The sequence below is a fragment of the Papilio machaon genome, chromosome 9, assembly GCF_912999745.1.
Source record: "Papilio machaon chromosome 9, ilPapMach1.1, whole genome shotgun sequence".
NCBI classification, from domain to species: domain Eukaryota; kingdom Metazoa; phylum Arthropoda; class Insecta; order Lepidoptera; family Papilionidae; genus Papilio; species Papilio machaon.
The window spans coordinates 3,367,073-3,381,418 of record NC_059994.1 but is presented as its reverse complement, the minus strand read 5'-3'; the positions used below and the strand labels follow the sequence as shown (position 1 = coordinate 3,381,418).

At 31.2% G+C, this 14,346-nt stretch overlaps 2 protein-coding genes and 2 long non-coding RNA genes across 4 annotated transcripts; all 4 read right to left on the bottom strand.

The window, feature by feature from the left end:
• Positions 1-1,236: 1,236 nt before the first annotated feature.
• On the bottom strand, positions 1,237-3,457 carry LOC106718111. Its single transcript, XM_014512117.2, has 5 exons — positions 3,292-3,457; positions 2,601-2,900; positions 2,070-2,281; positions 1,611-1,760; positions 1,237-1,344 (listed from the first exon to the last, which is right to left on the bottom strand). Exons 1-5 carry the CDS (start codon positions 3,299-3,301, stop codon positions 1,258-1,260), a joined length of 759 nt encoding a protein of 252 aa, XP_014367603.2. The 5' UTR covers positions 3,302-3,457; the 3' UTR covers positions 1,237-1,257.
• A 240-nt stretch (positions 3,458-3,697) lies between these two features.
• Positions 3,698-4,783, bottom strand: LOC123721240. Its single transcript, XR_006756188.1, has 3 exons — positions 4,615-4,783; positions 3,937-3,938; positions 3,698-3,743 (listed from the first exon to the last, which is right to left on the bottom strand). It is a non-coding gene; the product is annotated as an uncharacterized LOC123721240 (long non-coding RNA).
• Positions 4,784-5,563: 780 nt separating this feature from the next.
• LOC106718183 lies at positions 5,564-7,396 on the bottom strand. The gene is made up of 4 exons (XM_014512195.2): positions 7,280-7,396; positions 6,607-6,681; positions 6,134-6,281; positions 5,564-5,929 (listed from the first exon to the last, which is right to left on the bottom strand). The coding sequence occupies exons 1-4, from the start codon at positions 7,340-7,342 to the stop codon at positions 5,751-5,753; spliced, it is 465 nt and encodes a 154-aa protein (XP_014367681.1). The 5' UTR covers positions 7,343-7,396; the 3' UTR covers positions 5,564-5,750.
• Positions 7,397-10,031: 2,635 nt separating this feature from the next.
• On the bottom strand, positions 10,032-12,189 carry LOC106718163. Its single transcript, XR_001357364.2, has 3 exons — positions 11,896-12,189; positions 10,964-11,085; positions 10,032-10,352 (listed from the first exon to the last, which is right to left on the bottom strand). It is a non-coding gene; the product is annotated as an uncharacterized LOC106718163 (long non-coding RNA).
• Between the last annotated feature and the right edge of the window lie 2,157 nt (positions 12,190-14,346).

The window sequence follows — 14,346 nt, the reverse complement described above, 5'->3', positions numbered from 1 at the left end:
ACACAGTTATAATAATTATAGATATTTTAATTTAAGATTAATTAGCGTTATTAGTTAAGATTTTCAATATTAGCCTGTGATATTTGTTACCTATATCTTAGATTTGATAATATTTTAAATATGAAAAAAATATTTATATTAAGAACTATATTTATATGCGCAGGTCATTTAATAGTAGATGGAACGCTAGTAAGTATAAATAATAAATATGTATATAATTTTGTATTGTATGTATTGCTACTTTAGTAAGTTTTGTTAGTTAAATACAAAATTACGTACTTAATTGTTTCGCTCTATTCTATTTATTAAAAAAAAATTAGGATGTTTCCTGTTGAGCCAATCGGTCTACCGATCACTCCTCCCAATAATATTTTTTTTTATTCGGACCATTGTGATTTTTTTATGGACTCAATCGGTACAGTGGAAATGTATCCAGTGTGGCTGATCGATCTGGAATTTTTACCAATGGGCCGGTTGATCAGCCCAACGGGAAACATCCCACTATGCAGTGTCAAGTCGTCCTTTAAATTTTATTGAATTATATATTGTTAACTATTGTTTATAAAATATGTTTTAGTTAAAATTAATTTGTAAAATATATAAATGATTTTTTTTAATTCACTTTTAACTAACAATCGACAAATCTTAATAATTCTGTTTGAAGTGTCGTTTAAATATACTGTAAATAAAGACGAAGTTATACTATGGATCCCTCTATCCACCATTACTCCAAAATAAATCCAGACAATAAATGACATGGTCAAAAAGTGACGTGTATATTCAATTTTTCATTCCTCTTCAACACAATAGTATGTACTTATGCAGTAGTAAAAGTTGAAAAAAAATACACGTTATTTTATTTATTTTTAATACCCAAATACAGGAAAACATATGTAGGGCCATATAAAATGTTTTACAGCTCTTTTGGCATATACATGTATATTATATTCTTAAACTCTAAAAACACCAACAATAATATAGCTTGAGATTACATTGGAATATAAAAGAAAACCATTTGTAGCAAATACATTAAAACAGTCTTTAATACTTTGTTTGAAAATACCATTTGTTTCAAATAAGAATGTGTGGGTCAATGACCTTGATCTGTCAAAAAATATGGAAAGTACAGATTAATAAAAAAAAATGATATCGAGTAAATATTTTAAACTCACGAGATTGAGATTTAAAATGAATTTAATTTTATTGAAATCATTTTTTATAATTTACAATATCTCATTTGAAACTCATTGTAATATTCTAAGCATGACAAAGTATTTCATACATTTTGTGAGCAATTTCTTTGCCCGCAAACGATATGTACATTCCCTTGTGGCTTGGATGTACCTGTAAAGACACAATTATTATTCCATCATTAAAAAAAAAATTAAAAAACAAATAATATTCTTTATTAATCGGAGAGTGTATAGTAGTTTTCAGATATTATCTTAACGGCTCGTAAGTTGCAAAACACAACTTTATTTGTGTAGGAACATTTTATATTCCAAAAACAATTTATGTACAAGCAAGGCTATCTAAATATTTAAGAACTGTGAGTATCCAGATAAATTTCTAAGACGGTTTATTTATTAGTTTAGTAAAATTAAACAAACCTTTCCAGGAGTCAATGAACCCTGTTCTTTAGCTCTTCCAACGTACAATGGTTCACCAGATGAAGTGTTTCCCCCTACAACAGCGTTTGGCGGAATAACACCGTCACGACACTCAACCCAGCGAACCCTCTCTGGCGGAGCACAGCATACCTGAAATAAAAATATAAGCACATGCTCTATACCTCATTTAAATCAAATGTCCAACTTAAGTAAGCAGTAAAACGTCAAATCCTGTACATGGCATCCATTAATACATTTAATTTTTTCATTAATTGGGTGGAGATGTTGAGATAAAGAGAAGTAATATTGTTTTAAGGCCAAATACTTTAGAAGTTAACGAATTTATGCGTAATGTGTAGTTTGTCTGTAATTAAGCATTTGGATTTGGACACTTGTGACATAAATTGAAATAAATATAAATAATCTAGATAGCTAGGTGATAATATTCAAATGTGTTACCTCAATATTCTGAACAGCATTTTCGTTTCCACCCCAAGGAACATATGCGGCATGGTGTTTTACGGCCAGTTTTCCCGGGATCAAATCTCCTTCGTATCTCGCTCTAATCACCCACAGAGGGCTGCCGTCATAACCTTCATATCCACCAATGATTGCTTTATTGCTCAATGAGGCAGCATCTCTAGGTGTAGTTGGGATCCATTCCACTGGAGCTGAAAGGACAAATAAAAAGAATGGATAATCTAAAAACATACAATTTAGTTTATATAACATACTAGGTTTTACCCGCGACTCCATCCGCACGGAATAAAAAATAGAAAACGGGGTAAAAATTATCCTATGTCCGTTTCCTGGTTCTAAGCTAACTGCCCACCAATTTTCAGTCAAATCGATTCAGCCGTTCTTGAGTTATTCTGCTATTCATTTTAAGGCCACTGAGAGAGGCCTTATGCGTGAATGAAATCTACACTAAAGGACAATTTAAATATCAATTAACAAAGTTACTCATCCAATATCACAAAACATACTTACATCCTCCACCAACATAAGACTGTGTTGGTGTCACTATTGGTTGTCCTGGATATTGTGGTGCAGTTGGCATTACGTTAGGATATGACATTGCAGCTGGCACACTAGTGGGTTGGATTGGCACAGGCTGATATGGATATGCAAACCCTCGCTCATTTGGATAAGGTTGACCGGGTGCTGGATATCCATAGTGTGGATTCCCTGGATGCCCCGGAACTGGAGCAGGAGCATTGGTAGGGTTATATATTTGTGGGTAAATTGGATTTTGTGGTGGAGGATATTGAGGATTATTGCCATAATTAACTGTGGAAACAAAAGTAAACTTGTGTAGTTTTTTTTAGAAAAAACAAGTCATATTTATTATATCAACTATTTTATTATATCAGTTGAATAACAAGCTTTATTGCAATAAAATATGTTTTTAACAACTAAAGCGATTACTGAACAATTAAAACTAAATAGCGGTACAGATAAGCAATGATAAAAAGTGCAAATAAAGTGAGTCAACTTGAGTCAAATACAAAAACAATTGCCTACATGAAAAGTAATAACAGGTGATTACAAAGTGATGCTTTAAATGACAAAGAATACTCTGCACTTTTCTTCACCGTTATAGTAAATATAAAGACAATTATAGGATATGTTACACTATATTATTTATAGAAAGTTAGAAAGTAAGCAATGGGGTACTTACACCGAGACATGATGACTGAATAAGTTTATACAGTTGTTGATAAAAATGAAGTTTCTTCGATCAATTAGTGAACTGTATGAATTGAATAAATAGGAACAGTGAATAACAAAATAGTTGTTATAAAAGTAAAGTAAACAACTTAATAACAGAAACTACTTCGTCGTAGTGATCAGTAGTGATCAGAACCGTGACTCACTCATCTCACTGACAGTTGACGTCGGTGTTGCCAATGGAAATGTTTACCCGACCGTGTACAACATTCGCCAAATGGCGCTGTTTTAATGTTTTCAATCAAGCTAGCCAAAAAGCAAGTTTCAATGATTTTGAAATAAGGGAAAATAAAGCATTTTATGTACAAGTTTTTCGAGACTTCAAAATGTAATACACCGTGATAAAATTTTGATGGCCTAAAGTAAATTATTGTCATTCGCATAATATGTGGTCCTTCATTACTTTATCGCAAATTTAATTTACCATCAGAAAAGTTGTTGCGAGAAAAAAAAACAATTGCGTAATTTTCAACAATTTAATTGCACTGTTATTGCTGATTAATAAGGAGAGCTCTGTTGAGGTGGCAAGTACCAGTATATTTCGCAAAGTGTTGTGAAATGTGTGAAATATACAATGACTTATAACTCGAAAAACATCTTAGGAAATATAGTAAAAAAAGTTGCTTAAATATTAAAACACCTTACTAATATTATAAATGCGAAAGTTTAGATGGATGGATGTTTGTTACAAGGTATCTCCGGAAATGCTCAAGGGCGACAACTAGTTTAAAATTAAAACGGTAATTTGGTAAATGCCTATTAATGCAAAATAATAATGAATGTCACGTTTCTTCTGAAAATCAATAGATGATATACAAGACGACAAAAATTTAGTTGCCTATTATACTCGTAGCTATTCAAATCATAGTGCTACCTAAAAATTTGCAATATCTAAATCATAATAGACTATTTCTAAATAACGGTAACTTCTTTTGTGTCTAACTTACATCACATTTAGTTAATAACAATTATTAATTAAGCCTAAAAAGACCACTTAGTCTGAATTTCACATACTAAATCCGTTAATGACCACTGAAAGATTCTTAGTCTGAGTGAAGAAACATTGTAACATTATTCATACATAATATTAATATTACCCCTGTCCTTTCAGTTATTTTTAATAAAATATTAATAAAAAACACAATGTTTCATTAGAAAGATTATTCCAATCCGAAACCGCAAAGTTTATATTATAACAACGTGTTTATTTTCGTCATATCGTATAACTGTTTCATATTTTGTTGGGCATTTTATAGGTATCGTGGGAAATAACAGTAGCAATGTTTTATTTTCTCGGACAGCGGCCGTAAACTGTCTGCGTTGTGTTTTACATTGTACGTCATAACGATATCAAATCAGCTTTTGTTATTTCGTTTGAATAAAGCAAATAATTTCGATGTATCGAAGCATTTTATTTGATTTTAACATTTGCATTGTTCTGAATATATTTTTAAATACAGTGAAACCTGGTTAAGTGAGACATCAAGGGACCTGCAATGTCGTTTCACTTATAGAGGTATTCCACTTACTCAGTGTCTTAGATATACAGGTATAAATAAATATCTGTCTCATTTACAGAGGGTACCATTAATAGAGGTGAGAATACAGGTTATTTCAGTTATACAGGTGCGATCATTAAATAAAATAACGTGTTATGTATGTAAATGAATGAACAAACTTCTTCGCGTGTCTTCCCACTTTCATAAACGGATATTAATTTCAGTTTTTCACGTAATGATAACGATTGTAGCTTTCGTTTTGACTTTTTTCAAATAAACATCTGTATGATAGTAAAGCGAAACTAAAACTGAAGGTAATTGAAGCTCAAAATTTGTACTTACGTACTTGGAATTACGTGTGGAATTTGTGGGTAGAATAAGAATGAGTAAACAAACAATGTTATCTCAGTTACAGAGGTTTATGCATATAAAATTTACTCGCTGTCTCAGTTATAGAGGTAACTATGATGATAAATCGAAAGAACAAATCCCAGATATAGAGGTCTACCTCGTCCCACTAACAGAGGTAATTCACTGCCAAAGTGTTGGGACCTCAGCATGAGTTCCAGTTATGGAGGTTTCTCACTTATCCAGGTCCCACTTAACCAAGTTTCACTGTACTACAATTTGGTGTGTCGATTATAAACTGTATAAAAACCACTTTAAAAATATATTAAAATTATATTGAACTTTAAACGTTTAAATACATATATCCATATAATATGTACACATTACTTTATATGTATGACGAAACTATGTTATGACTTATGATGTTCTAAGGACACCAGAGAAGGTTTGTTTCGTAAAAAATCGTAATTTGAAATTGAATACTCAAGCTTTGTTAGATTATATATCACGTAATATTACAGTATTGATAACTCTCAAAATGAAACTATTCTTGGTGTCCACTCTAAGAGGTGACGACCCGCATATAAAAGTATTGTATCATCAACACGCTGTAGGAAATGACGGTACCAGCGAAGCTTAGCATTATTGGTATTTCTACCGTAAAAATATTTGCGGACACATCTAATTTCCTTGTTTTCACCAAATCTGCCATTGTTTGCACTTGTACGAAGTAATCAGTATCTGTAAAAACACTATATTTTTAGTAAATTACTTTGTTGAGATTCTACATCTTACTTCTTTTTGCTAAGGTTATCAGTTCTCTCTTTTAGTTTAATGTAATACATTATCTTTCTTCTATCTCTTGTAACGAAATGTGCTAAAATGTAAGTTTTATTTGAAATTATATATCAACTGTAGTATATATAAAAAAATCTACAAACATACCAAGATTTTCGTATGTCATTATATACAAAATGAGCATTTGTGTTTTCTTTCTTTCCCGAATGAAATATTCACTGAATTCTGTCAACACAATTGGTCGTCCGGATATTGAAAGGAAACGTGCAATGTCGCTTTTGTAAACATTCCAATACTGTAAAAATATCTAATGTTATTATAATTGTTATTGATTTTGCTTTTAAAACATAAATTCAATCTTCAATATAATGCAATCGAAACGAGATGGAACCTTGTGGAAGTAAATAAAAATTATATATCTCGTCGGAATTAGAATTAGCATTCACAAGGAAGTTCTGACTGTTCGTTTATATAATAGCTTTTTTAATTCGCTGGCACATGAAATCGAGGTTTTATTTAAATCTATCATGTTGATGGACACACGGAAAGACAATCCGAGCGTCTCAGTTCCAAAAGATATCATCATCACGTTCTGATCGCTCAGTTTCTTAACAAATTACCTTTATCGTTGGTGATATAGATCTGCAAATTGCTAGTATTGCACATAAAAGCCAAGTAGTAAACATTATTAGCACCTGAACAGAGAAAAAACAGTGTTTCAGTCATTCCAATTTTTACGAACCTTTAAAGGTTTCCTAGCGGTCAAATTAAAAAACTGATGATGATTGTTGTGGTGTACACGTAATAGTTTCTGGATCGCCTTTCTTAAATTTACAGTAGTAGAGCCCCCAATAACATCTTTTGCACGAATGGACCGGCTTGATCGATGTTGTACCACGACCACACAAATGATAGGCGTGAAGTGGAAGTACTTTCGCGTTTCATCTTATTAGTGTGCGTGCCGCTTCCCCTTGTATTTTTCTTATAAGGAAGGCATGAGAGGGGAGCTGAATTTGGCAAAGCAAGGAAAAGATGACAACGCATCAGCTAATGCAATGTGTATGGGCAGCTGTCATTTCGCTATTTTGGCAAATTCACGTGACCGCTTACTCGATTTTCATCTTTTTCCATAAAAGGCTCAAAGGCCAACAACGCATCTGCGATTCCTCTGGTATTGCAGATGTCCATGGGCGTCGATAAACACCTTGGTGTTCCCGCTGCTCGTTTGCCCCCTTCTCTTATAAAAAAAAAATCTTGTAGGTACGATACAAAAATATAGTATAATTTCAATACCTGATCGGAATATATTTCAGAAAATAAGGATATGCAGTCTGATATTTTGTCATAAATATCCATTATTTCATACCAACAATAGTTTCTTTTGAAGAATTCATCTGAATGTTTAATAAACAATTTCTGGAATAAAATGCAGACAGTAAATAAATAATAATGAAATTTACAAAAACAATCTAAAGATTGATACCTACCTTCAATATTGTATTAAGTAAAGGATCCTTAAATATAGTTTTGTGTCTGAACTGTAACTTGTGAATTTTCTTGAATATAATTATATTAAGAATCATAAGATGTAGATACATATTTAATAGTATGAAAGTCGATAAAATTCCTTGTAACATCAAACAGGTTATAGTAAATTGCGTTAACAAATTGTTAACATGAAATTTTCTAAGCGCCGAAGTTACTGTACATTGTACAGCCACAAGAAATATTAGAAAAAATGCCGTAAAACGTCTTTTTTTTTTTAAAGTTTTATTAATTCCATAATGACCATCGACAATGCTTAACTTTTTAAACAGGTCAACATAGGTCATATTATACCAAACAGAGTTAACAAACAGTGAATGCACAACTTCTATCACTTGTAAAATAACGTAAACTTTTGTTAAAATATACAATGGTGGATCGTCTTTTGTATCAACCCAACTTATTGGTTGAACAAATATTGCTAAACAAATAATTGTTAGAATAATCATCATACTGTATAACTTCATTATTAATTTAGCTGGCAACACATTATTTTTTAAACATCGCAATGTTTGCATTCCAAATAACCTTAAAAAATAATTGAGCGGTTTCGCTGCTTTAACAATATCGTATTCAATTTTTACTTTATTCTTTTTGTTTATAGTTAAAGAGAAAACATTATTTTCGATATCAAAAGCAGGTTTTATCTTTGAAGATTTCAAATCACTCAAATGAAACATGTCTGTACTTTACAAAGAAGTCACTGAAAATAATTTGGTTCTATTCTACGCTCTATTTAATAGTTCATAACAAGATTATATCAGAACATGAATTTTACGTATAAATGATAATTTAACCATACATTAATTCACAAATAACGATACTTAATTGTTGGTTAGTGTTAACCCTACGTGTTATTACTGGAATAATGAATGTTGGTTGGAGTAAAAAAAAAATCATTACTTACCTCTAATAACTTAAGCCCTTTATTTTCTAAGACATCTTTTATCTATTTATTTATTATGCCGTTTATGCAAATCCTTTTATTTTAAATTTTAAATTCCTCCAAATCCATTAGGGTTTGAAAAAATAAATTACTGGACAAATTTCTTTTCGACTTGGAAGATTAACTTGATTTGACTCTTTATTAATTGTTGTTACGGCATTGGGAAATAAATCAATGAATAATTAGTGATGAATGAGAAACCTAATATCATTGATGCTGTGTTTTGATAGAACCGTACGACTAACCATGTTTTAAAAAGTTTCTATATTTATAATACTACTATTTCAACCCGGCATACATTGCAATGACAAGTTCGGAATAATGGGTTAGTCCATTTTTTTTCCCCTGGGTGTTGTAGACATCCAAATATTCTCCCTGTGAAAATTTTATAATCCTTTGTAGTTTTTTACAACCGCGTCGACAAAAATTATTAATTAGAAGATTAATTCCTTATGCAAACAGACGTGATTTGTCCTACTTAAGTTAGTGATTTTACACTTTATAACAGTACCGATGCCATTGAGTTGACATTAAACATAATGTTAAATTACAGGGGGAATACTTGGACATCTATTCACTCTAGAGGTTATATTTCAGGGGGAATACACATGTTGACGATAGAACTTAAAAGCCGTCTTAATGTTTTTATTTGTGATTTAACCTTACTGATATTGTAACATATAATTTTGTTTAATTTCTTTATATTGTGTTCTTTTGTTGTATTCTACATTAATTCCATAAATACTATTTGTTATCTGTAACCTACCAAGGTAGATGTAAAATATTTAGTAGTTTTTAAATATAAAAAATAAAATGATTTTGGAGGGTGGACGGCACTTTGCAGTCGAATGTCGTCCGTCGAACGTACTGTGCGCACCCATGTTGAAAACCTGTGTTTCAATTTTGCTGCATCGCCGCCATCCTTTACAACACAAATACCCAAAAAAAAATGAAAATAATATTATTATAAAAATTTTTAGTGCTGTGATGTGTAGATGAAGTGCATAAAGCTATTTTTAAACATAAAAAAGTACAAATTAAGTAATTCTTTGATTGTGAATTATAGTCGAATTTTGACTAGTTATTTTACTTTACTACTGTCTTATAGTGAATTTAATGATCGTAAATCACTACCGTTTAAGATAAGATAAGATCACTAACTTCAATTTAATCAGTACGTAATTATTACAACATTCGGTGTAACAACAATTTAACAACATATTTCTTGAAACATTTATAGATTTAAAGTAAAGGCGGAGTCGAAAAGTACTGAAAACCATTTCTGTACTTCATCCAAACCGAACGAGATTTTGAATACAGCCTTTAGAAGTCCGGATATTATCGGACACAAAATTCTATCCAGGTCCACAGAAGTAAAAACATTTCCAAACTATTGAATATGTGGATTGCATGGAAGTATTGAAATAAATATAGGTTTCAAAATTGCGCCGTGTACAAGCCACAGTCCGCCTTTGTCGTACCTTAAATATTGGGCATAGGAAAGGTTTCTTATAGAGAAGCATTATCTGTAAAGTGATTGCTCATAGTAAAAGGGTGTTTTTTTCAGTAAACTGATTTATTTATTGAACATGTAATATGCGCAAAGCAACAAGATCTTTGGTATAAAAAGAAAAACAAAATAGAGCTCAACTTAAATATACCAACGTTTTTTGATTACATTATTAATTTAATTTAAATATTCTTTATACTGCATTTTATTAATTATAATATACTTATTTACAAATTCTTAAAATGTACCTTAGTAACTAAACTTGCAGATGTTACAATAAATATTTTGATTTACTGCAACCTTTTTGTTTAGCATTGTTGCATTTTCGACGTTTCCCCATCAATAAGCCCTGCGGACTTATTGGGCTGCAAATAATAAAAAAATATTAAAACAAATTAGAATTTGTTTCGTTAAAAAAATTAAATTCATGTTTTATGAAGTGATTTAAAAAACAGAATACATCTTCTAAACTGACATAAACTAGGTTGAGATTGGTACTGGCTCATCATAAAATATTCTAGCTTAGTACAATTTATGAAGTAATTAAAAAAAAGCATAAACGTTAATCTATAGGAATGTGTCAATACGTCTGTGCATTGTCATTGAAACCGCATTTCTCATGCCGTGCTAGAGCCATAATGCCAATGAACTTTTCGCATTATTTTACGATCAATGTTTTAACCATAGACTTATAACATTAATAGACAGGAGCACATAAAGTCAGGGGGAAAAGAGAATTTGGAGCCTCTGTGTTATAAACTTCCTTATAGTGTTGTCACAATACAAAATGATATTTCGAATATAGAACATTCTCCAAAAAAAATATACTCATCCCTCTCATATTTCTTAAAAAAATTGAGACAAATATATTTTTTACGTGTTTTGAGTGTGAAAACTCTCGGTTAAGAACATTAATAATTGTGTTGTTCTTAGTTTCTTTTCTCGTAAACAAGAGATTAAATATAAATTATTTTACCGTCTCAATGCTATGCAAATATGACGCCGACTCCCCACAATATAAGTAGTACGACTGCGACGACAAACAGAACGGAGACGATTGCACTAATGATCTTGCAAAGCAGGTTACAAACGCAGCAACTGCAAAGATGCAATGACCTTTAATTCAATAGAAATAAAAAATGGCTGCCTTTATTTAGATACAAAATTCTAAATTTATTGACGACTCATTGTGAATATTTTGTGAATTATTAAATCTACTGGTTTTAGATGTTTGGTGTTTTATGTTCTGTAAACATTTTATAATCTGTATACCTGAGTGTTGTGCAACAGATAGCGTAAATGTAATTTGAAACGTTTTTATTTTCACATATAAAAAGAATTAATCGAATAATTTGTAGTTTGCGTACATTGGAAAAGTAAACCATTTTTTGACCTAAAACCTTATCTGGTCACCTTATCAACTGGTTTTCTGGGCTCGGTTTTAGAACGAATATTACAATAGCCACGATATAATGTTTTAGTATGTATATTAAAAAAGAAAATGGCGATTTTCCTTATTCTCAATGCCTTAGGTGACCTTTAATTTAATGTAATGTATTTGAATGACAAGGTAAGCATTTTATTTTAACCTTATTGCTTTAAAAAACACTAGACCATTCAATCTACTGATTATTTGATTAATTAGAAATTTTTACTGGAACCAGTTTAATACTTGAGATGTTATAAAACTAATAATCAAACAAAATAAAGACATTAAAGTTCTTTCTAACAATTTAATTTATTACAAAGAGAAAAATTACATTCCTGACGTCTAAAATAAGTCTAACTTTATTTTTGATAAGTTAAGATTTATCACAATTTTATTTTTAATAATATAAGAAATGTAATAATATTATATACTTAGCAATTAAAACATGTTACAAGTTCAGTAAAATGTAAATAACTTACCACATTTTGATTTATATTTTTCTCAGTGTTTACAATCTGTGGTACAAGATTCAGTACAAAATCACGACTGGCGGCCCTCGACGGTGTATCGCTAAATAGTCGGATGGACGCCGTTATTTATCTATTGTTATCATCGTAACTGCGAACATTATCTTCTGGGATCGATATTTGTTGTATTGCACTATTTGATATAACAGAAACAGAAACCTATCACAACACACTGACAAAATGAAGCACACCGTATTAATTTGGTCCACATACGTTATTTGTGAACATTTTATGATGAACAGCACGTTTATAATTACGTCGTATAAATGAAAATATTACAGTAGTTTTAAACAGTATCTACAGTATCATTAAAATGTAAAAAAAATATTATGTACATACGTAACATTTTAACGAGTATAATTTTATGTTAATTGATTATATCAAGATCAAAGTAACGGCATTTCAAATGAACACTACACACTACAACAGTACAAGAAACAAAAATAAACTAACTTCAACGAATACATAAAATGTTTGCGTGTCATGCACTGACCTCGAACCTGCAAGGTAAACTGTTACTGTTAGATCGCTTTTCCACTAAGCGTGTTCGCCACGCGACTTTGGTTACAGTTATACGCAGCTATTTCTTTAGTAGTGATGCAACGGAAGTGTCTTAGCGGAACCAGAAACGGAAACAGATGTCAAAAATAAATTTATGACAGTTATGACATTTTCAAGATAAAGTAAATCTTATGTCCACAAAATTGTGATCACGTCACTCCCACCTTTTGTAGGATTTAATATTGAAATTAAAAGTGTTAAAAAATGTGCCAACAGTGTGCAAAGTGCAAACATAGTGGAATACAAAATATATAATATCCTATATACTTATTCATATTTTTTATCAAGAGGCATTTATGTGTTAGTCCTTAGTAGTTATTAGTCCGTTCTACCAGTGAGGTGTTTGGCCCATTCGAGCTTAGGCTAAACATTTCATTGGTCTATAAATAAAATATTTTTGACCCGAGTAAATAATAAAAACAAATAGTCTACAACGTGAGAAAGCTAATTAATACAAATACTTGCAACAGTTTCTCGTTGTCGCCTTCATCTATAATTAAAACAGAACCCTTAGCGATAGGAGCTCAAGCAGTCAGAACTTCAAGTGTAACAGTTTGCTGTTTGTCTTAGCTAAGTTGGACAGTAAAGTCGCAACTTAAACAAACCGGCGACTAAATGAGGGACCGTACTATAAGTAATATTAAACTTTGATGCCGGCCCAGAGTTTGCACAAAAGCTCGTTGAAAGATAAAGTTTTATTAAGAAAATTATTCTCGATTCACTTCACTTTCATCGACACGCTTCATTGATTATCACGTATAGTTTTAGAATTACCGAAACCTAATGTGTTCTGTGGGACGCATTTCTGTGAGTATTTATCTCCGAATTAATTAAAATGACTAATGTCATCTTTATAGAACTTTCTAATTAATGCTTTTGTGTTTTTTCCTGAAGTATTAAAAATAGTATAAAGGCTATTTTTAAATGAAAAGAAAAAAACTTAAAAATAGCATTCCACTAAGTTATTATACACATAAAAGTTCCTTCGCTTTATGAAGTTAAGACTTGATTCTTATTTTCTCAATATTTCCTATGGGTTTTCGCAAAGTTAACGGATAAATATCTCATACAATTTGGTAAGAATTGGGTGTTATCAGACTTGATATATGGGTCTTTGTGAAGCAATCTCGTATTTGTGTTCGGGAACTCAAATATCAATGCTTCGGTCCTAACTAGTGCTCGCTTCGGACAAACTTCATATCTGTTGACAATGCGGACGGGAAACTTTCCTACAATGAGGTTGTTTAATCTTTCTAAAGATTGTGTTTCTTATCAAGACTTGCCAAATGGAATGTGACGGTGTTCCATTCTGTAGAAATGCGGTTAGAATTAACGTGTTTTGTATCATAAAGCAACAAACGATGTGATTGTTAAAAAAATATTTGTCTAAGTAAATTTTTTAAAAAGATTTTTTTACTATACCATCACAACATGGCGCTGGTTCGGGTAAATTCTTATTCGAAATGTGCTATATTAAATCATAGCAAAACGAAACATGGGTAGTTTATTTTATTTGATTTATCTCAAATCAAATTATCATCATCACAAGCTCACTATACGTCCCCACTGAGAGCCTACCTTAAGTCAGGGGTGACGAGACCATAGCCAACCACCGTAGCCCAGTGCGGGTTGATTGATTTCACACATTTCTTTGAATTTTGATTTTGTACCATAATGTACATTTATCAGACATTCCTACGGTGAACCAAATAATACACCTAGGAAAATAATCAGAATTTCGTTAATGCGAAACTCAATTAAAATTTAATTATAAAACCCAAATGACGCGCCTGTATCATCAAGCAATAATATTTACTCATTGGCAGATTTTTCATAGTGCAA